The 22,420-nt window shown below is 36.3% G+C and overlaps 1 protein-coding gene across 3 annotated transcripts in view; it reads left to right on the forward strand.

Moving 5' to 3' along the window:
* Positions 1-7,014: 7,014 nt before the first annotated feature.
* Positions 7,015-22,420, forward strand: part of SPATA6 (spermatogenesis associated 6) — a 39,524-nt gene continuing 24,118 nt past the window's right edge. For 2 of the 3 annotated variants that reach the window (XM_015888990.3, XM_088153404.1), the window contains exons 1-8: positions 7,015-7,267; positions 12,125-12,262; positions 13,744-13,792; positions 15,265-15,306; positions 16,636-16,760; positions 18,145-18,225; positions 19,118-19,393; positions 22,089-22,164. In XM_015888990.3, the coding sequence (XP_015744476.2) occupies positions 7,217-7,267; positions 12,125-12,262; positions 13,744-13,792; positions 15,265-15,306; positions 16,636-16,760; positions 18,145-18,225; positions 19,118-19,393; positions 22,089-22,164 (838 nt within the window). In that variant the 5' untranslated portion in view covers positions 7,015-7,216. Of the gene's footprint in view, positions 7,268-9,918; positions 10,078-12,124; positions 12,263-13,743; positions 13,793-15,264; positions 15,307-16,635; positions 16,761-18,144; positions 18,226-19,117; positions 19,394-22,088; positions 22,165-22,420 lie in introns of all 3 variants that reach the window. The other variant, XM_088153405.1, reaches the window with a different exon arrangement.

Genomic DNA, 22,420 nt, shown 5'->3' on the forward strand with positions numbered 1-22,420 from the left:
ATGTATTTCAGAATATGTGATTATCCACCCAATAGTCCTTTGTTCTAATTTTATGGTATTGATAGTTACAGTATCAATCAACTGTATTGCCAGAAGTCATGGTAGCTTGACTTTCCTGAAAATGAAAAGACTTCCATAGATCACTTCTCAAAATAGTTATTATATATAGAAAATCTAATACAGGTCGTACCATCTCTTCAACTAAAATATGTAATGAATATATAACATGCTATAGAGCTGTGAAAGGCTACATGGGTATTATTTCTATATGATCAAAGTGCTATTAGTATATTCTAAGGCATGGGCAGTTTTACCTTATATGTTAAAGTAACTAAAGTAACTAAAGTTTTGTTAGTTCTCCATTAACAATTATTTGTGCTTTCTGTGAAGTATAAATTGATCTTACCTGTTTAATAAAATTATCTTCAAGGTTCATATGTTCCAGAACCCTAAACAAGAAAATCCAGTTCAAATTATCAAAGGCCTTCTCTGCATCTAAGATCAATGCAGCTTGTTTTTCATTGTGTTGTTCCAAATACTCCAGAATATCCAAAATATTTCTAATATTATCTTGTAATTGTCTTTTAGGTAAAAACCTACATTGAACCTCCTGAATAAAGTCCTGATAAAATTATTTTTAATCTTTCAGCCAGAATTGTGTAAACAATTTAGAGTCTTTATTCAATAAAGATATTGGTTGAAAATTTCTTCTTCTAAAGTCAGGTCTTGGGCCGCTTTAGGTGTTAAAGCTATTATTATCCCTTTTCAGCTATCAGGAATCTTTCCATTCTGTAAAATAATGTTCATCATTTGTTGTAAAGGTTGTAAAAATTCATGCTCAAAACATTTATAAGAGGCTGGCAAACCATCTGGACCAGGTACTGTACCTTTCCCGTTTAGTCTTTTTAATAGCTTCACACACTTCTGTTATCGTTATAGGTCCATTAAAAAATTGTCTTGGTCTGTAATCTTTGGTAAATTCTGTTTATGTAAATATTCATCCACTTTTTCTGAGGAAATTTCTTGACTTTTATATATAGTGCAATAATACTGATGAAACATTTTTCACATATTTGCATTATCTGTTATTACAGTATTTCCTTCTTATAACTTTAGTATAACTTTTTCTTTTTGCAATTTATATGCCAACCATTTCCCCAGTTCATTTACAAATTCAAAATTTCTTTGTTTTGCATAGTTCATCTTTATTTCCATCTCTCTCACTGTTAACATAGATAGTTGCCTCTGCAGAAGCTTAATTTGGTGGGGAATAGTTGTCCTCCCTGGGGATTTTTTAACATTCTTCTTCCTTTTTTTAATCTCATCCATAATTACTTGTACTTTCTCTTTCCTTTTCTTTTTAAATTCACTACCACGTTGTATAAAATATAATCTTACAAAAGCTTTGCTTGCATCCCAAACTGTTCTTATTTCTGTGCCTTTATTAAGATTCTCAAACAATTCTTTTAACTTCTTTTTGCAATCCTCTACTACCATTTCCTTCTGTAACAATCTTTCATTCAACCTCCACCTAAAAGAGCCATTTTTTCTTTTAAAAGTTAAAATCACTGGATTGTGGTCTGAGAAAGTCTTTGGTAATGTCTCTACTTCATGAATGTTAATAGCCAAAGTCTTAGAGATCCAAATCATACCTATTATTGAAAAAGATCTATGCCTTTCAGAAAAATTATATTCTTTTGAGTCAGCATTTTTATATCTCCATACATCAACAAGCTCCAAATTATCCAGTAAATTAAAAAAAAATGGTAATTTGCCTCGAATATTTTTGATATTTTTCTTAGAAGTTCAATCTTTTTGTAGGGAAACCACCCCATTTCAATCTTCCAGGAAACACCAATTTTCACACAGTGAAAGTCCAATAAATTATCCCTAAGTCCTTTATAAATTGCTGTTTTATTTTCATTTGGAGTATAAATTCCCAATATCAAAATCTTAGCCCTCTGTAGATCAACTTCCACCCCAAAATATCTGCTGTGATCATCAGTCAATATAAGTTTTGGATATAGTTGAGAATTTATATACAAAACAACTCCATTTCTTTTTTTCATTCCTGGTGAAATAAATTCTTCATCCAAATTTTTGTGACTCAAGTATTTTATATCTTTTTTCCTAATATGCATTTCTTATAAACAAATCACATCTTGTTTTAACTTTTTCAAATAATGATTTTTTTCCTCTTTTGAGGAGTATTTGCTCCATTTATATTCCATGTTAAGCATTTATAATCTATAGTTATGCCAAAATTTTAGAAACGTCAATACCTGTAGCACCCAATGTGGTATCATCTTCAGTGTCTTGTATCTGTTGTTGCATTTGTTCAGTCACATCTGTCACTGTCACTTCCATTTGCATTTTCTCCAATTTTTCTTTAAATTTCCCCCCAAAATCTCTTGCTTTCTGCACAGTGTTCAGTCTGAATCTTTTCTATTTAAAAGTAAAAATCACTCCTTTCAACTTATCCCATCTAAATGGAATCTTCTTCTGTTTAAGCTTGTCAGAAAAAAATACTCTTTCTCTTACATAATATTCTAATTGGACTCTCTCTCTCTCTCTCTCTCTCTCTTTCTCCAATTTATATAGCCACCCATCTCATCACAGGTGACTCTTAAATACAATTGCATCTGTATTATCAATCTTAAATCTAGTATAAAAATGCTGCTGCAGAACTTGATCTCTAGTCTTCTTCCTGACAAAATGCACGAGGACGTCCCTTGGAACATTTCTTAATTTTTCAAATCATGCATTGATCCTATAAACCTTATCAATCTCTGTCTCAGTGTCATCTTCATCCCAATCCAAAAAGTTAGACAGAGACTTAATCTTTTCTCTGATATCTTTCTTCTTCATGGTCTTCTGGAATTGCTCTAAATCTTAAACAAAACTCTTTTTCTCTCAGTTCCAGTAATGCCAAATTGTCCAAATCTTTCTCCATCTCTCTATTTACAATTTCTGCCTTACTTTCCAAAACTTCCATTTTGTCATTAATTTGTTTTACATCTCCAGCCAATTATCCTACAGATTCTTCTGTAGGGCTTCTTAACTTCTTCTTTCATATTCTTTTTTATCTCTGCAAATCCTTCCTCCATTTCTTTTTTAAAAGCATCCAAACTATTGGCAACTGTTACAATCATCTTCTTGCCAAATTCCTCAAACAGTTTCTACAATAAATCTGGTGTAATGCCCTTATCTGTAAGCTGTTCTAGTGAACCTCTTCTTTCTTCTCGTATTTTTGCTACTTTTCTTGTGGTTGCCATTATGATAAAGTGAAAGTATGTCAATTACTAGAATGAAAATAACAGGCAGGCTTCTCTGTCTCTCTGTCTCTCTCTCCCTCTCTGTCTCTTTTTCCTCTCTTTTGCTTTCCTTTGTCTTTAACACTTTAGTCCCAATTAGCTGTCCTTAGTTACAGTCACACAGTCTGGCTCATATTACCCTTCTTATTTTGTAAAATCCACCAATTATCTACTTTTCTTAGTAATAAACAATCAACAGTCCCACAAAGGTCCATCTGTATGTCTAATTTTACTATTTTCAAAGGTATTTTCAACAGAAAAAAAATTAGTCTTCTGTTTTCTAACATTACTGTCCCCTTTATCCATTTAAAACTTTCTTGAATCACAATCTTGTTAAGCTTTTTGCTTTTAAATTAAAATCCTTTAAGATAGTATTTTTTTCCTCTTAATTCCAAAAATAAGGCAGCCCACCGAGTGTCTTTGTTCTTTCCTGCCATTCAGAATATCTCTCTTAAGTTGTAAATTAATTATATCCTAAAGTGTTTGTCAGCCTTACAAGGTAGACAGGAAACACAAACAGATAAGCTAATTCTATTTTATTATAAAGCTACATTAACAGAATCTTGCAAGTCTGACAATACAATTATCCCACTGTCTCCTTTACAGCCTGAGAAACTAGGGAAGGTCCCTTCTGAGCCTCTTGCTCTACCCACTATCCAATTGCAGGCTATGCAATCTCTTATCTGACCCTAGGCAGCATCTCTTCGCCCTCTCTCTCAAGGTCTTTCCCACATACCATTACAGTGTTTAAGAAAGTGAGGCTTTTGTGGGTCATGTGTCCTTAAGGGCTGCACAGTGATTTGGGGCATGTTGTTATTCCCTTGGCTCCAAGCTGCTCAACTCACAATCGACCCACAAGAAACTAAATTCCCATGGTCTCCTTGCTAGGAGCAGCTATCCAGAGAAGTGGGCTATCCCCCAATCTCTCCTTCTCTGGAGAGAATTTCGTCAGCCAGAAACTGCTGCCTGGCCGCCAATTTCACCACGGTGCTGTCCCCGCTTGTGGAGATGCTCACAGGGACATCTAACCTGCCATAGGTCCTCACCTGGAAGCCCAGGTAATCTTCATTCTCTAATCTCATCTATAATCTACAGTATCATTCTATCAGCCCTGTTTCATTACACTTCAATAATTTGATTAATTTTGCTCCTTCTAGATCCAGTTATAATTTCTCTTTTTAAATAACATTCTGCCTGTCTGTTGGATTGTTGCATTTTAAAATTTTTGGCTTCTTCTCTTGACTAAACCCATTTGTACAAACTGTAATTTGGTTACTGTGAAATGTACTATTAATCTGGTAATTAATTAATCAGGGATGAACAGATGAAACGCCATTCCACATAAGACAAATTGTCCATCAAGCCTTGCAGATTTTTACTTTCACTGGAAGGCATTAGGAGTTAGGTAGAATCAAACTAAAATACAAATAATAAAGATGCAGTTTAACAAATTGAAATAATGTTACTCTCCGCCATGTCATCTAATTAAAATGGGTATCCATATTTTTTTTTTAATATGTCATATTAAACATTTGATGTAGTGAGCTATCAGTACTCAAGTAAGTATCACTGAGCATAGAACTAATACACAAGACCTGACTTAATAATAATGCTTCGGAAAAAGATTTGAGAATAGTACTTGATCGTAGACTATATATAACTCAGTACAGTAGTGTGATTTGGCTGTAAAAAAGACACATGTAATTTCAGACTGCATCTACAAAAGTACACCTTCCAAATCACAGGACATAATCATTCCACTTTAATCTGCATTGTTCATGTGAGGGTTCTTTGCTTTCAAAGGGCTGGAAACACCACAGCATAGCAAACCTGTACAAAATGCTTTATTGCAGCACACACCTTCCCCCAACCACAGGCTACTGCTTTTCACCCATCTAGGACTTGCAAGGTGATACACAGTCCTTTAATACTTAGTTCAAGCAAAAGTCTATAAAATGCATAAAGACTGTATAAATATGTAAAGTCTGTAAAGTCTGTAAAATGGAATACAACTTTTAAGACTTTTCCTTATATTCCTACAATAGTTGAGATAAGGTGCTGCTTCAGTGTGCTTGTTCCTCTTCTAGCTGCTACTGAGCTCCCAGCAAAACTGGTTGAGCTCAGAGTTTGTAGGACCCTGTTCACTTCATCCGGAGTCACAGTTACCCTTCACGATTGTCCCCCAGGTACCTCCACTGGACTAGTCCAATCAGAATCCAATTCTGAGTGGATTTGAACTACTTTATCTGCCAGAAAGCTAAAGTATTTTTCACAGTGGCTCTGTAGATGTTCCTGTGACTTGTCTCTCCCCATCAAGGACCAGGTAACCTTGACCCAGATTTAAGTATAACCACTAGTATACATCAGGCCTCTGATAACTTGGGACAGGTCCATAGTTGCCATAGTGGCCATAAACTCCTGAGCTGCCTGGATACAACATCATCTGGTGGCAAGTTGAAATCGCTGAGGATGTTAGTCCATGTTCCATGTCAACCTGGCACTGGAATCAAGCAGGTCAGGCAGGGAGGATGTTGTGCAGCAGGAGGGCAGTACTATAGGAACAATCCTAACTGTTCCCTAAAAGCTAACAAAGTGTCTGATATCCAGGTATTTGTGGCACAGCACCTCTGAGAGCACTCAATGACTTATGGGTGAAAATAGCCACTCCCTCCACTGAATTCTAGGCTGATGCCAAACCTAAAGTTTGGGTAGGTACATCTCCAAGACCTTCTTCCCCCCAGTCCTACTCAGGTGTTGGTTATATACACCAGATCAGGCACCTCATCCACAATTAAGTCCTACCTCCATCTCCACTACTTCTCATGTGGGCTTCCAGGAACTTTGAGGGCCAGGGGTTTAAGGGGTTTCCCATGTGTCATGTTGACCCCATTCACTAGCCAAAAAGAAACTAGTTCTATTTCTTGATGCCAAACATCTAGTTCTATTTCTTGGTGCCAACTATTTTTGTCAGTGTCCCTGGCCTACTATAATGCTCTAGAAAAAAAGGAAATTAGATGATCCCAACATGTTGTATGCACTGAAACTTCAACATAATGATTAAGTATATTTCACCTGGATTTAAAGGAATAAAGGTAAGGTTTCCAACTACACCCTGGCATTTAACTGGATTCTAGTTAGTTTAGTTTCAACTATATTCAGCAGAGTTTGTTTTCTAAATGAAAGCAATCCATGTGTTTATCTTTGAGGACATTTACGGTCTGCTCTGATAATTAAAAGATAAGGTGGGAAAAAGTGTTAACGATAGCCTCTTCTTCTGACAACATTGACTTCTACTTTGTAAAATGCACTACAGCATTCCATCACTTAATATCTTAAAATGGTATCAGTATTAAGCATCAGTTGTAAGTTAAAACCTTTCCATGGATTGCTCTATTAATTAATTAGAAGGCTGACATTAAAAAAAGCCCACTTATTTTAAGGGGAATCACAGGAACGGTAACCAGATAAGACCTTCTTTTATAATTTTGGACAATCTTAGAAATTTACATTTCGTCCAGTATAACAAAACGAGAAGATCCTTGTTCTCCTCCTCCTTCCTCATCTGCCAAATTGAAAACATACAAACAGAAAAGTTTTCCTATTCTTATCCGGTCAATAGGGGATGATAACGCCCGCTATTGGAACCGGAAGTGACGGCAGCTTGGTCCTCTTCAGCTTTCTTTGCCCTCCCAACCCGCCGTGGATACGTTAGCCACGCCTTCTCGCTCCTACCCTCAGGGGCCCCATTAGCGTTCCGGCGCTATGGAAACAGAGGCTGTCGGGCGCGCTCCGGGCCTAGACGGGCAACGTGTACTGTGAAGGGCCGGAACAGGGTCCCGCCCGCCCCCGTCTCTCTTCAGCCTGCCCTGCTCTTCTGGCGGCTGAGAGACAAAAGGAGCCCTATGGCGCCCTGCAAAGGTTTCGTTTGCGTTCTGGAGCTGCATATCCGCACGGTGAGGAGGCCTGGGGGGCCGGGGCGGAGCTCCTAAAGGCGCCTTGGAGGGCCCTGCTCGCTGTTGAGAGGCGCTATATCTCTACGGGCGTTTTTGTGTCGGGGCCTGGTGAGCGGGGTTGGGGGGAACTTCGAGAAAGCGGGGAGCTCGACGAGGCGATGTGGGGAAGGCTGGAGGGTTGCCGTTCTTGTTGCGGAGACGCCGACCCGAGGCTTCGCCCCTCTTTCAAGAGCAGCGCTTTCATCTGAAGGCCGGTGGAGGAGGTGGCGGCTTCGTAGTGGGCAGATCCCGGGAGTGCCTGTTTTTACTCTCTCTCCCCCGGCACTCAGCAGCTGAGGATTCTTCCAGAGAGAATGATGCTCTTAACCTCATGATTCTCCATAGAGTATCTGCAAAAATCAGGATGCCCACTAGCCATTCAGGGGACACCTGGGTTTTTACAGCCCAGATCTGGCATCCCTGTTAGTATGTAGCTGCATTTAGAAAATCGGCTCTCTGTTTTCAGTTCCCCTTTCCTCAGTGGTGAACTAACAGTTAGACTGTATCCGGGCATCTTTCTTGTTCCTGGCCAGTTACAGTCTTAAAACACAGTTGTTTGCCTTCTTTGCACTCTATATCCCTCCTTATGAAGAATGTCAGTTGGTTAAATTCAGTGCTGTTCAAATACTTAGAAGTATTTTCATTTCTATGTTTGAAAGCCTGTATTTCTCTTCTCTTTTATGAGTTTCAGGATGAGAAGGAGAATCCTGTATGTAGTGTATATTGCAATGAATCCTGTATTCATTTAACCCATTATATCTACACTGGACTATGATTTCACTATAAGTTACTTGTTACAGTATCTATTTTTTTAATCTTCACATGAAACACAATACTATTCAGTTTAGTAGGTTGTAGCATTCTTTGCCTTCACTATATCAAATCAGATTCTCATACCTCCACTGAGTGCATTATCACTTTCTAAAGGAGAAAGATTTCTGTTTCTTAAATGTATCCATATTTGGGGGTGAGGGGGGAGTAAAATCTCTTTTGAATCTAGCTCAGCTTCTGCTGACTGCATGGATATATCCATGTGGTTTTCTTGGCATATTACAGAAGTGATGCCGTTGCCTTTGTCCAGGAAGTTTTTTCAATTTCCCAGCTTAGCCTACAGCCTTCGGATTTCCTGAATGTTTCAATCCAAATTCTAACCAAGCCTATCCTGTTTAGCTTCCATGCACAGACATAATCAAATAGATACTGTTGCTTGATGTAACACCAGCACACATATGAAAGATGAAATATTTTATTTTCCTAAAATAACAATTTTCATGTAATCAGCTAGAATTAAGATTACATGGAAGGACCAAGAGACCCAGTTTGGTGTAGTGGTTAAGGCACCAGGCTGGAAACTGGAAGATTGTGAGTTCTAGTTCTGCCTTAGGCACAAAGCCAGCTAGGTGACCTGGGGCCAGTCATTTTCTCTCAGCCCTAGGAAGATGGCAGTGACAAGCCACTTCTGAAACCTTGTCAAGAAAACTGCAGGGACTAGTCCAGGCAGCTGTTAGGAATCAACAATGACTTGAAGGTACAGGGCAGGGGGCTGGGTAGGAAGGACCAAGCATGAAAGATTCAAGCGTACATTTGAAAGCCATTGAATTCTACAAGTGTATATTATAGATCAGTTCTTGAATCTTGTTGCAATTCAGGTGCACAAAATAAAACACTAAAAAGCAGTGTTTCCTCATAAAATCATTCCAGAATGACTAAACATTTTCTACCTTTGCAGTTTTTTAAAAAGTTGTTCATTGTTTTATTTTAATGTTGATTTTTGACCTAATTGTTCTTCTTTTATGCTGCCCAGATATGGCTTAGAAATCATATCCTCCTAATGCAGTGTTTCTTAAACATTTTCCTCTCCCGACCCTACTTTTAAAAATTATGGAGGACCCCAAAAGAGCTTTTGTTTGTATGAGTTATATTTATCAATATTTACTGTATTAAAAATTAAAATTGGCGCATTTGCTGCCACTACTGCTTCTCACAATTGTTTGATGGGATTTTAATATTGTATTATTTTTCAACATAGGCTGGAAAATAATTTTGATTTCCCAGACCCCTGAGAGGATCTTGGGGACCCCTGGGGGTCCTCAGACCACACTTTGAGGAACACTGTCCTGATGGTTTATATTTGCACCTGGTTTGAATTATAAAATCAGTACATACTAACTTCAGTGACTTAACCACTGCTGTTCCTGAAATTGGTACTATGATTGGTTTCTCTCCTCTTTGGTAAGGTGGGGGTACTTATTTTCTTTTTGGTAAAAGTTTTTTTATGCTACAATGTCTGTCTGTCCCTCTAATAGGTCAGAAGGCTAAACTGATACACAAAATAATCTGCAAATATTAGAGATTTCGTGGTTCACAAATTGTAGTGTTTCTTTTTCTTTTTTTTTATTGCATACCTTCATAACTGTCAAGATCTCTCAGTGGTTTACAACACATAACAGTGACACATAACGGTAAATCATACTTTCAGAAATTGGAATGTTTATGGTAATGTAAGCATATGCCATATTAAAACAATATAATTCCATTTCAAGCAGAGCAACAAACAATAAACCTAAGTAATAATCTTTGATAGATAATCCCAACTTAATTCCCATCTTCAGCATTTCCAGAAGACTACCAAGGAGGGGGGTTAATCTAGCTTCAAGTGGGAGCTATTTCAAAACACAGATGCCATTACAGAAAAACAATGTCTCCAGGTCTCAGCTCCCCTTCTTTTACAAAAGTGGGGAAGCACCCATCGTTTCTCCCAGGATGGATGGGTAAGTAAGCCATAATGTGATTTGTTTGGTTTGACATAGTGGGCTGGCTTATTCAAGAAACAAACCATAGATTAAAGCAGTGCTGCATAGCTTCTTTCATCTTAAGGGTCACACCAAATTTAATACAGTACACAAAGAATCAGGCTCCAAAAGTGGGTGGATTTCTGCATCTGCAAGATCCACAGCTTTCATAAAAATGATGAGAGCTGTGTTGTGCATTGTGATGTAAGCTTTTTTCATTTCATACTTGTGTTCAACATCATGACATTCTATCATCACGGAGCTTGTGTCATAGTGCAACACTTATGTTATTTAATCATTGTGAGTGAACTGGGACCAGGCTTTTGGGGAATGGATTCAGGGTTTTAATGGGGGTTCTAAGCCTCTGCATGGCTTGAGAGAACCATTTTGCTTCTAAATATCCCTCAATCACATTTCCCAGTGCTAGAGAGGACTATTCTTTTTCATCTTGTCCATCCTATGGCTAAAGAAGGGGTTTTGGAAGTCCACATGTATCTCAAGGATTTTTTTTTTTTGCACCCTTGCTCAGTGCAGTATATAGATTTGACTTCATGTGCAATCTATAACTTTGTGAGCTCCTTGCTGTGTATTGCAAAAACTCTTACTTCAATCTTATTTTAATTAAACATGAATTTAACAATTATGGGATATTTAGGTTTTATGCCATCTTCAACTATTCTTAGATAACAAATTACCCCTTTCTTATAATTCTTCCATCTAGTACATCTGGTTTTGATGTACAGGTAGTCCTCATTTAGTGACTGACTCATTTAGTGACCGTTTGTAGTTACAACAGAAATGAAAAAGTAACTTTATAACCAGTCCTCACATTTGTGACTTTTGTATGTCTGTAAAGCAAAGGAAAGCTGAAGTAAGTTTGTAAGCACTTACTGACCGCTTCTCTTAATGACCAAGTTGCCGGTCCCAATTGTGGTTGCTAAACGAGGACTACCTGTGTATCACTTACGTGAACTATCTTATTTAGATCTTCCTAATATAATATCATAAAATATTCTTATCATTTTTTTATCCAGAATATAGCTATTAAAAAAAATCTGCACTTGGTTTTTTTTAAACCCAAGTTCTTGCATGAAGAACCCAAGAAGATTTGCAAAGCTGTCTTTGTCTCTTTATTATTTCCAAGTACTATAATGACAATTTTTATTGCTTCCAAAGTTTGTTTATTTTACCATATTTTCCAGTTGTTGGTTTGTTTTTTTTAACATTTAGACCAAACATCTTAATAGCAATTTTCCAATAGAATTCTTAGCATTTCTTATTTGTTATTCTAATAGACATGATTGTTTTCATCTAAAACCATCCAATAGTATTATCAATGATCTTGGGAGAATGATCTTTTCATTTCTTAGTTCTTAGGTAGCAAATCTATCCTTGGTAACAAACAACCCCTCCGCCCCCTGAGTTACTCCTAGAAACAGCAAGACACATATAAAGAATATAATATAGCTATCAGCTTCTACAAGATGTCCAGATACTGACTTCCCACATTTACTCTGGAAATTAGTGTTACAAGGTTGTTAATGTTACCCATGATATCAAGCATTTATTCATCCACTCACCTTCTACTAAGATATATACTGTCATTTGAAAACAATAGTACAAGCAGACCAGTTTTGGCCCAAAAGAATAAATGAACACAAGTCTGATATCAGAAATAGCAGTATTCTGCAAACAGTGGGAGATTTCAGCTTCCCCCATACTATTGCCTTTGACTTTAAAGTAGCTATTCTTGAGCAAGGAATGCTTAAAGGATGATGCCATAGACTGCATAAAACCAATTGCAATTTATTAAAAAGTTCAATTTCCTGAGGCTTGGATTGTAGTTACATGTGTTTAACACACTGTGTCAGTTTACAGGTACCCAGGATGTTTGTATTGTCATCACTATTGCTTTCCTAATGCTCACTATATTTACTGTACATTTCATGAAGTGGACTGCAGGGCTTTAAATGTTATGCTGTTAACATTAGTTGTAGTTAACTATTATGGATAATTGCTCTTTTAGGTAACATGCCCAGGTGTTGCACTGAAATCCAGAGATGATGTCTACATCAGTGCCTGTATTTTTGGACAGCATAAGAAAACTTCATGTGTTCGTGCAATATTTCCCCTGATATTTGATGAGAAATTAATGTTTGAAAAAGTAGGTACTTATAATATCATGACTAACATTTAAAATATAATTAATCTTCCAGCAGTTTCTTCAACACATTCTTAGACATATTTCTCTAATATTTCATTTTCAGCTGACTTAAGCACATTAGTTTATTTTTGAATTAATGCTTATGCAAGTATTAAATATTTATATAAGTATTATAGGTTTTGCTTGTATTTTTTTATTTTCAAGGTATTTTTGTTTTTTAATAGCTCAGGGTATTGTTTATGGAAGAAATGCTGACTGTGAATTGTTGAAGAACATAGATACTGATTACATATATTCTATTTATAGAAATATCAATTCATCTTTACAGTCACTTGGTTAATAGGACAGTTTAGTCCCTGAATGGTATGAGTGAACTATAGTATGTGAACTATTGGAAAGAACTGCTAAAAAACGAGAGGAAAATTCTGTGAAGATACACATAGCAATCTTTACAGATATGGCTTTATAGACACTCTGTACATTATTCTTTATATTTACTAAGTAACGGTATTTTTCTGACAGTCTTGATTCGTGGTTCTTTACATTGCAAAGCATATTTTTGTCTGCATAAGAATTATCATCAACATGGTAAATCTGTGTAGCTATAGCTATTATGCATAAATGGATGTCTTCAGTATCAGTCAGCAGGGAAACTCATCCACATGGGAACTTAGTGCTTGTGTTTGGATCAAAACTGTGCATTTTAAAGTGCAAGTTATTTCAAGATAGTTCTAAAAAACTTACATTTTTTTTCAAACTTGCATATTCCATCCTTTGTTAGTGTATTAATTGATTCAGTGTGCTGCTTCATTTGATGATGACACTGTAGTAAATAAAGTATCCCTTCACTTTTTCAGCACAGGCACAGAATTGCAAATCCTGACATCATAACCACACCATGGTCTTAACAGACCTTCCTGCCTTGCTTTCTGGGTTCATACTACATAAGATCAAACTTTAATTATCGAATCTTAAACATGTCTCCACTGAACAAGTCATACTCAATTTATTGGGACTAATTCCCAGTTGGTTATGTTGGCCTGGAAGTACATATTCTTGAACTTAGCAGGACTTACTTCTGAGTAGACTTGTATTGAATGCACTCTTAACTCTCTGACTGAATAAACATAAGTGATGTTCCTTCCTTTACTAGAGTGAAATAAAATTACTCACTTTCTAACAAGGAGGGGGTTTTTTTCCATGTTGAAAGTATGAGACTTGCACCTATTATTTATGATAATTTTTAATTTAAGACCCAAAAACAATACCAAAACAGATCAGAAGTCAACAGAGAAAACAGCTGTTTCTTAGAAAGAGGATTCTGTTGCAGTGAGAGGTTGATGATGTTGTTTGATTGTTTTATTCCCTGAAAGAACTTTCATCTTGCTACTCTAGATTATTATAGTGATCATGTTTGTCAATGTCCTCAGGATTGTTTTAGCAGAATTGTTCCATTTCATTTTCTAAAACTTTCATTTTAGGTATATACTGATGTAGTTGACCCAGGAGATCTTGTTGAACTTTTTGAAAGTAGGTTTTTGGATTTTTGTTTTTTGATTACTTTTTATTCCATGTACAAATTATTTTAAAATATACAACATCAAAAACCAATTGGAGATTTCAGAAGATGCTCAATCATAGTATCTAATGCACTAGAAATTTTCTCTAAAATAATTGAAATTCAAATTAAGCTATTAAAAAAATAAGAAAAATGTTTGTTTTCATTGGAACACCTCATTGATGTTTTAGATGACTATATGTAGAACTATTTGGTATATTTTCTAGGAGCATCTGCTACTTTTAAATAACTGAAGCATACATATTTTTAGAGGTTTGTCATAGGCCCCCTTCCCATTTCCACAGTATTAACTATTATAGGGTACAAAAAGGATGATTGAAAAGAGAATAAGATTTAAGACAGAGTGTCAATTATAATACATTCAGGTTCATTATTTTTCATTTGTTAAGGTGCTCATCAGTTTGTTTTTCAACTAAGGGCATATAAAATAGCCAACCTGTTTGAACCTAAATAGGTCTGAATCTGGTTAGTGTTAAAATAAAAGACTTTCTGCAGATTCCATGTAAATTGCCTTGAGTTCCCTTATGACCAAAATACTGGGTACAGATATACTAATTAAATACTTAGCTATGCATCCTACTCCCTCAGAAGTAAGTTCCACTAAGTTTCCAGATAGTGGTGTGCAAGACTACAGTCAAAGTAAATAAGAGATTATTAGACCTGGTTTGAGTTGAAAATAAAAGTTTGAAAGCAAAAGCATTCATCCACCACCTGACATCTGCCAGATTTATGTATTAAAAGCAGCTAAACTCAGAAATTAGTTACATGTTCTTACTGAATAGTGCTGAAAAAAGGTATATTATTATTTAGAATATGGTATACATCTACCTACTGATCAAAATGCTTGAGGTCCACTCAGCACTGAACATTCTCCAACTTCAAGGGAATTATGATTCTGCATTGTCTCATACTTTAGTCTTAACAAGACAGGGGCCTATTTTGTAATAAAGAGAGAGAGGACTCTGTTCCATAGATCAAATATCAGTTGTGTTTCCAGTTTCTAACCTAGCCTGATACCTGCAGCTTTCAATATTATTTCATAGGTTACTGGAAAATACATACTTTGGGTTTTCTTCATCTCTACCTAATGTGGGGTAGAAAAACCAACAATTGGACAAAGAATATTCCTCTTAACAATCCTCCTGGTAAAAAACTAAAGGATTTTACTTCAAGAGTAACAGTAAACTGGCATTTAGATTATCTGATTCATTTTCTGGTCAGTAAATCCAATTTACGGGAATCTTGATGGTTAGAAGCTAAACTGTGCCATCTCTCTTTTTTCCAGAAACTAATAGCTGCCCATGCTAATAACAAATGCAGTAAAATTGTACAAATTGTTTTTGTTCAAGTTAGAGATATTCTAATTGTTTTTTAAAATTTGTTATCAAAATTATTTCTGATTATAATTTCCCCCTTTTTCTAGCTGATGCATCAGTGCTTGAATTAATACAAACTGTCCCGCCAGGTATAGTATCAATATCTTCATAAATCAGCACAGTTCTAAGGTAAATTTCTGTGGATAATTAATTTATTCCAAAGAATATAGTTCTTCAGAAAATGTTTTTTAGGGTAAGACTTTTGTCCATTGATAGATACCAGCTATACATAATATTCCCCCAGCTTCCCAAAATGTCATGTGTTGATTCTTTAGTGCAGAATCTATGTATGTATTGCGATCAGTATCCTGCATTTTTTCAGATATATGTACAAAGTTTATATGTGAACAACATATTTGAATGTAGGGCCTAAGAAGAAATGCTGATCAAAGTGTAGTGGTCAGTAGTTATAACCAATTTTTGTCTTTGCAGTATTAAGATAATTGGTTCTGCAGTTATTCAGTTTTGACTTCCAGTTAGTGAAATGGAGTAGAAATAGTAACAAACAAAAACCCCACTAAGCATTTTCCTTTCAGTCCAAGCTTGAGTATCATTCAAAATATTTTTTCCCATTGAAAATTTTTTATGTTCTTGGAATACCTGCTAAAGTTCTTTGACCATCAGAGCCCTTCATGGTATCAGTAGAAACTGGGCAATAGCAATACTACCTTCTGTTCTTTTCTTTCTGATTATCTTGGCTCCTTAAAAGAATTAAGCAATTATTTTAAAAAAAGAAAAAAACCGGAAACCCCTTTACAGTCCTTCCAGATTTCCTGTTGTACAAAAATTTGGATCCATAATTTTCAAGTAGGATTTTCTGAGTTGATGCACAAACATATATACAAAACTGTTGAACTTCAGATTTGGGTTGATAATGTTAGCTCTTGTCAATAATTTTGTTTTCCTTCTTAGGAAGGAATCATTAGTTAGGAAAAAATGTATGGTTATGCAAACAAATATTTATTTATTTAAAGACACATATTGCATTTCAAAAAGCCATAATTTTTACGAATCAACCCTAATTTTCATTAATTTCTAGATTAGAAAGTTTTATTGTTGGTGAATTCCAAGATCAAAATAATATGTTTAATATTTCACTTCCACAAAAGAAAGCTATATTTATTATTAGCTTTGGATATCAGCATAACAAATTTCTTAAGATAGTTTTTTGGTTCCCATATTGGATTAGTACTATTATAGGCTTTTCTGATCTAATGGATATTACTCTGTGGCATTAGCAGGCAAGGACAAGATTCTATATGTATGTTTTATTAAGATCAAGGGAATCTAAAAATTCTTAGCTTTGTTGTATCATGGTCTCTTTATGTACGCTTCCATGCTTGCATCTCTCTACGTGTGTATGTATGTATGAATGTGTAGTTACTGCTTTTCAATTAAAATATATAACTTACTTTCAGTGGGAGAAATTCTAGCCAGATATGAAGAAAATACAAGAGATTTCCTTTTTCCTGCTCCTAAGTTTATCCATCAACAACAAAGTTCAGTTCGTGAGGTTTTAATGAAAAAGGCCTATGGTTTTACAGTAAGTACACATTCATATAATATGTTACAAGAACACAAAAATCAACTGTTGAGCTATATTTGGGTTTTATTTGACTGATTACTTAGTAATTAATAATTTAGAACAATTTTTTAATTATTTATTCATAATGTAACTTGTCTGAACTCAAGCTTATCAGGGTCAATCCTAGACAGTGCTTGGATGGGAGATTATCAGGGAATCTCAGAGTTGTAGAAAAGGGAAGTCAAAGAACATCTTGAAAATTGGAAATGCAAACCATTATGGCCTAGCAGGCTAAGATATGATTTATTTTTCCTGTTCTCTGTTGGAAAACTGTTTTTTTTTTTCTCATTGAGAATAAACTTCCTTCTGCTTGCTCACAGGAAATTAATTTGGTATGTGTTGCTAAATCAGTGAGTTGGGGATGTACTTTTGCATCTGTATTTCTCCTTTGTTTTTACTGTCACACACTGTAAAGAGCAAAGAGATGTATCATAGCTTATAACCAGATATGGTTTTTCCATTGAAAAATCTGAAATTCAAAACCTAGCATCTCTGGTCAAAAGGATCATTAACAAGATAAAATAATTCTCTTAAGACCCCAGAAATCTGGTGCTGTTCAGAGTAAATAATAGTGGGCTTGATGAATAAGCCATATGATTAGGTATAGATCAGGAAGACAAGACTTTCCTTCATATACATATTTTCTAATATTACCTATCTGCTGATGTTCATGGATCAGAAATGTTTTGATTTGTACTTTATTGGACTCTACTTTGTATGAAACCTAAAATTTTACTCCTTACTTAAATAAGCTCTGAGTAAAGATACTGTGCCCAAGTTCAGGAAGGGAAGTGCAACACCTCTTACTGCATGCCATTCTACTGAGGGGTTGGTTGTTTGCTTTAGGAAGGTGGGAAGAATGTTGTAAGCAATGTCTTTTGACCAGGACTAATATGCGGAATATAAATATGGAAAAAATTGTAAATTATTTGACAGAAAAGATATCCCAGTTTCTCTAGTATATAACTCAAGAAGTTTAGAAGTGATGTAAATGAAGGCTGAACAGAATGGCTTGGCTTTTAATTAGTACTATGTAATATGCCATGAACATTCCTGAGAAATGCTTTTGACAAAGCAACAAGTTGAAATAAACGTCAGACTGTAATTGTTGTAGAAAAGCAATATAATCACAAGTAATTGAATTGTCAGCAATGTAAATGTTATCTTCTTGACATTTACCATTGCTGTTCTGTCTGTTCTAATTATTTTTATTACAGGCTGAAATTAACAAAGGAAATTATTAAAATTAGGAATAGTTTGTTACAGTATATGACATTTACTTCTTTGTTATCATTTATCTATTCAGTTGGAGCTTGATGTTCTATTATTGTCTCTCTCCTAGGGAATTGCACCAAAATTGAAGTTTTACACAACTTGTGTTATTTCGGAAAGCCTGTTAAGTTCAGCAAAAGCTCAGAAGCAGGTTAGTATAATTTAAATGGCAAACAATTTCTAGATTTAATATTATAAATATAACAAAGTGTTATTTTTAGGTGGTTTGTTTTGTTGAAACACCTCTTATGAAGCTTCCTGTAAATTTCATTCTTAATCAAAAGGTTGTTTGAATTGAAAAGATTGTTTGAAAGTGAAAGATTGCTGAGTAAAATCTTGCATGCTTATTAAAACAGTTAAAATAGTTAAAAGGTGTTAGACAATCAACTGCATAATTTTACTGTACTGATGTAAGCAAGATGAAATGTTATTCCTGTGATAAATGTTCCCTTCACTCTGTGTAATTCTGGGTGTAATCAATAAGTACTGGTGGTAGAAAAAAATAACTTCGGCTTTTTACTATTCATTTTTCAGCTACTTGAGGTAAATTTGCTGTTCTTTCAGACCATGGAAAATGGATGTTACAACTTATGGGTCATTATACTATACACGTAGGGCAGCTGAGACAGTGGTGTTAGATAGTAGGCAACATACAGGGAAAAAATGTTTGTTAGATTTATATGCTGCCTTTCATTCAGGAGCTAAGATAATAACTTATCAAGCTGGTTGAAGTTTTACAAAACAGTTAAAAACTGTCAAGTTTCCAAGAACTCTTCATCAGGCAATATGGTTAGAAAAAAATGTCAGCCTAACAAAATTATTGCCCCTTGGCTTTTTTTCCTTGTCTCTCCCCCCCTTTTTTTTTTTTTAATAGATTGAGAAGGATTGTTTGAGCTTTAAATTTAGGGGAAAATATGTGAACTCAGAGTTATCCATTAATTATGGAGATATCAGGCAAGATAATTATTGGCTGTGATATGTTCAGTAGTGAGAGCAAATACTTTGAAGCTTTTTAGTCTTAATAATTTCTTCCTTTAATTCAGGATAATTTAGATGGGCTGTTTCATTCATCTACAGAAGGAATGCGACAGATCAGATCTTCAAAGAAGAACACAGCCTCACCTGAGAGAAACAGGCCTTGTTCAGCAACGAAGAGTTATGAGCAACCCACAATAGCATCTCTTTCTCGATCCCCTTCTCCTTATACAAAAAGGCGAATGTGCGAGCTTCTGCAAGTCAGACAGCGCCTGGCTCACTTAGACCTAGGGCCTTTTGATTTCAGGAAAGAAACAGACAAACCCCCATTTGTAATTCGTCGTGTATGTATCTTCTAACAGTAACAGTTTAAGCATAGGTCAAATCTTACTCTTCCAGTTACTTAAAAAAAAGCTTTTAATTAATTTTACCTCTTGGTGGCTGCTAGTTCTCTCCCAATCACTTGGTCTAGAGGAAAAATTAAGTAGAATTAGAGTTCTTTGGTTGATCTCAAAAAGCTAAGCAGGATCAGACCTGGTGAGTACTTGAATGGGAGATCACCAGGACTGGTTAGACTGATATGTCAGAAAAATGTCTTGAAAGAAAGCAGTGGCAAGCCATTTCTTTATTGTTTCCAATAAATCTGAATGGAAATGAGATACCTAGAGTCCTGGTGGTGTAAGAAAAATAAGTGTGTTGGAACATGAGTAAGAGTTCAAATTCAAATCTATGCCATCGCAGTACGTTTGAAGTTATCAGTTCTCTGTTGGGAAATCCAGGCTGAAGGATTGGTTGCTGGGCCATTGTAAAGAATTGCACAGCATCTGGAAGATAAAACATCTTTAAGGCATTTAATCCCATTTTGAAAGAGGTGGAAATGTGCCCTCCTCAAGAAGCTATTGCTCAACTTGGCTATTCTGTCTCTAACCTTTCCTTTTTAGGGAAGGTTGTTGAGTAGTTGAGATACGGTGAGATGGGTGGTGACAAATTTGAAATATAAATAAATAGATATAGCTACAGAAAATCTTGAATTAGGTAAATTACCTGGATCCCTATCCAGCAGGATTCAGGTCTAGGTATGAAACAAAATTCATATTAGTTGCCATGTTAAATGATCTTTGGCAGGCCTAGTATAGGAAAAGTACAATCCTACTGAACCTGCTGAACCTCTCAGCAACTTTCAATAACGTTGACCATGGTATCCTTCTGCACTGGGTATGGTGGATGGGAGTGGAAGGCACTGTGTTACAGTGGTTCTCCCTGAGTGGCAGTGGTAGAGTCCCAAGACCCTCTGTTTTGGTACTGTCATCTTCAGGGACTAAAGAATCAAACCTTCTCATTTACAGAATTCTTCTAAGGAATCGTTTACCTCCCAAGATCAAACTAGCCCCACCCTGCTGAGCTTTAGGAAAACTAAAAACATGGCTTTTAAAAAGAGCCCTAGAAGGGGATCTAGTATGAATTGGGAGCACCAGTTTTGGTCATGTCTGAATGTTTATTCTTCCTTTGTGGTCATAATTTTCTTTGTAATTTTCTTTGCTAGTATTAAATAACTTTTTGTGATACTATTTTATTTTAATCTTCTTACTGAAAGAAAGAAATATATGCCAGTCAGAGTCTTTCTGGATTGGAATAGCATATAAATCCCAATAAATAAGCAAACTACTCAGGCTTTTGTATGCTGCGGTACCTGAAGCCTCCCAGTGGCCTTCAAGAGTAGTCTCATGTAGAACAAATTGCAATAATTCAGCTGCAATGTGACACAGGCATAAGTGATTGTGCACAAAAGGGCAGGCTGCAGCTGGTGTACCAGATGTAGATGTGCAACGGCTCTCTTGATCGTGGCTCCCAGTAGCTGTTCAAGCAAGAGCAGTAAGTCCAGGAGGAACCCAACATTGCAGACCAGCTCTGTCTGAGGGAGCATGATCCTATCCATCCATTACACTATACAGGTAGTCTTCACTTACTGACAATTTCTTCAGCAACCATTTGAAGTCACGATGGTGCTGAAAAAATAATTTTATGGCTCATTTATGACCGTTTATGATCTTCGCAAAGGCCCTCAGTCATGCAATTGCCATTATAGTTGGTACACGTTGTCCTGTGCCTGACCTGTGGTTGGTTGGTTGGTTGGTTGGTTGGTTGGTTGGTTGGTTGGTTGGTTGGTTGGTTGGTTGGTTCCTTCCTTCCTTCCTTCCTTCCTTCCTTCCTTCCTTCCTTCCTTCCTTCCTTCCTTCCTTCCTTCCTTCCTTTTCCCTTTTCCCTTTTCCCTTTTCCCTTTTCCCTTTTCCCTTTTCCCTTTTCCCTTTTCCCTTTTCCCTTTTTGCCCCTTGCAGAGTAGATTGATTGGAGAGAATGAGATTGCAGGATAGTAAGCTGTTTGTTCTTCTACGCATCGAAAGCAATACGATCGTACCAGCAGCCCAGGCTGGCAGCCGTGGATGCGCTATGCAAACAGCTTACAATACTCTGTTGAAATCTTTTCCTCTCCAATATCTCTGCTCTGTGATGGGGGATGGGAAAAAAAAAAGCAAGTGATTTCTGTAGGCAGTCTCTCCTTTTCCTGACCCTTTCCCACTGCCAATGCAATCATGTTGCTCTCAATGCGTAGAAGAGCAAATGGCTTACTCTCTTGAAATCTCTTCCCAATCTCTCTGCTCTGCAAATGGGGGTGGGAAGCACACAATTTCTGTAGGCAATCTTTGACCCTCCCCCCCTTAGTACTTACAGAGCACTGTAAGCTGTTTGCATAGTGCACCCATGGCTCCCAGCCCTGCCCTGTGGCACAATTGCATTCCTTTCAATGAGTACAAGACAGTAAGCAGGCACTCGAGCATTCCAAAGGGCGGGGTAGTGGTTAGGAGGCAAACAAAAGCCAAAGGTGTGAAACTGAGTTGTCTCTTTCCAGCGAGAAAACACGGTCATGGTCACATGATTTCCCACTTAGCGACCGCTTAGCGGCAGAGTTGCCTGTCCTAATTAGGGTCATTAAGCAAGGACTACCTATATTAAGAAGTTTTAATAATTACTTCATTTTAGGTTGAACAGTTGACTCCCTCACCTGATGTTCATACATGGTGTCGTCCTAAGGAAAATAAAGATGAAGCAGCCTACGGCAAGTATTATGTTAATGTACAAAAGATGTGTACAGTTATAGATTTAAATGCAAATACATTACAGTGGGTACCTATTTCAATGGCCTTAATTATGTTTTTGCTTTATCTAGTTCATTGAAATTTCTGGTTCAGAAGCAAAGTGTCTGATTTCTTACATTTTAACTGACATAACATGTTTTAAAGAATACTGCAATTCTAAGTGCCCTTAAAACTGCTAGTGCAAACCCTTTTAATTGGAAGCAATTTCTTAGAAGA

This window comes from Python bivittatus, unplaced genomic scaffold (genome assembly GCF_059951505.1).
Source record: "Python bivittatus isolate LINGU-HERP-01145 unplaced genomic scaffold, Pbiv_v1 ctg000700_np1212, whole genome shotgun sequence".
Lineage (NCBI taxonomy): Eukaryota > Metazoa > Chordata > Lepidosauria > Squamata > Pythonidae > Python > Python bivittatus.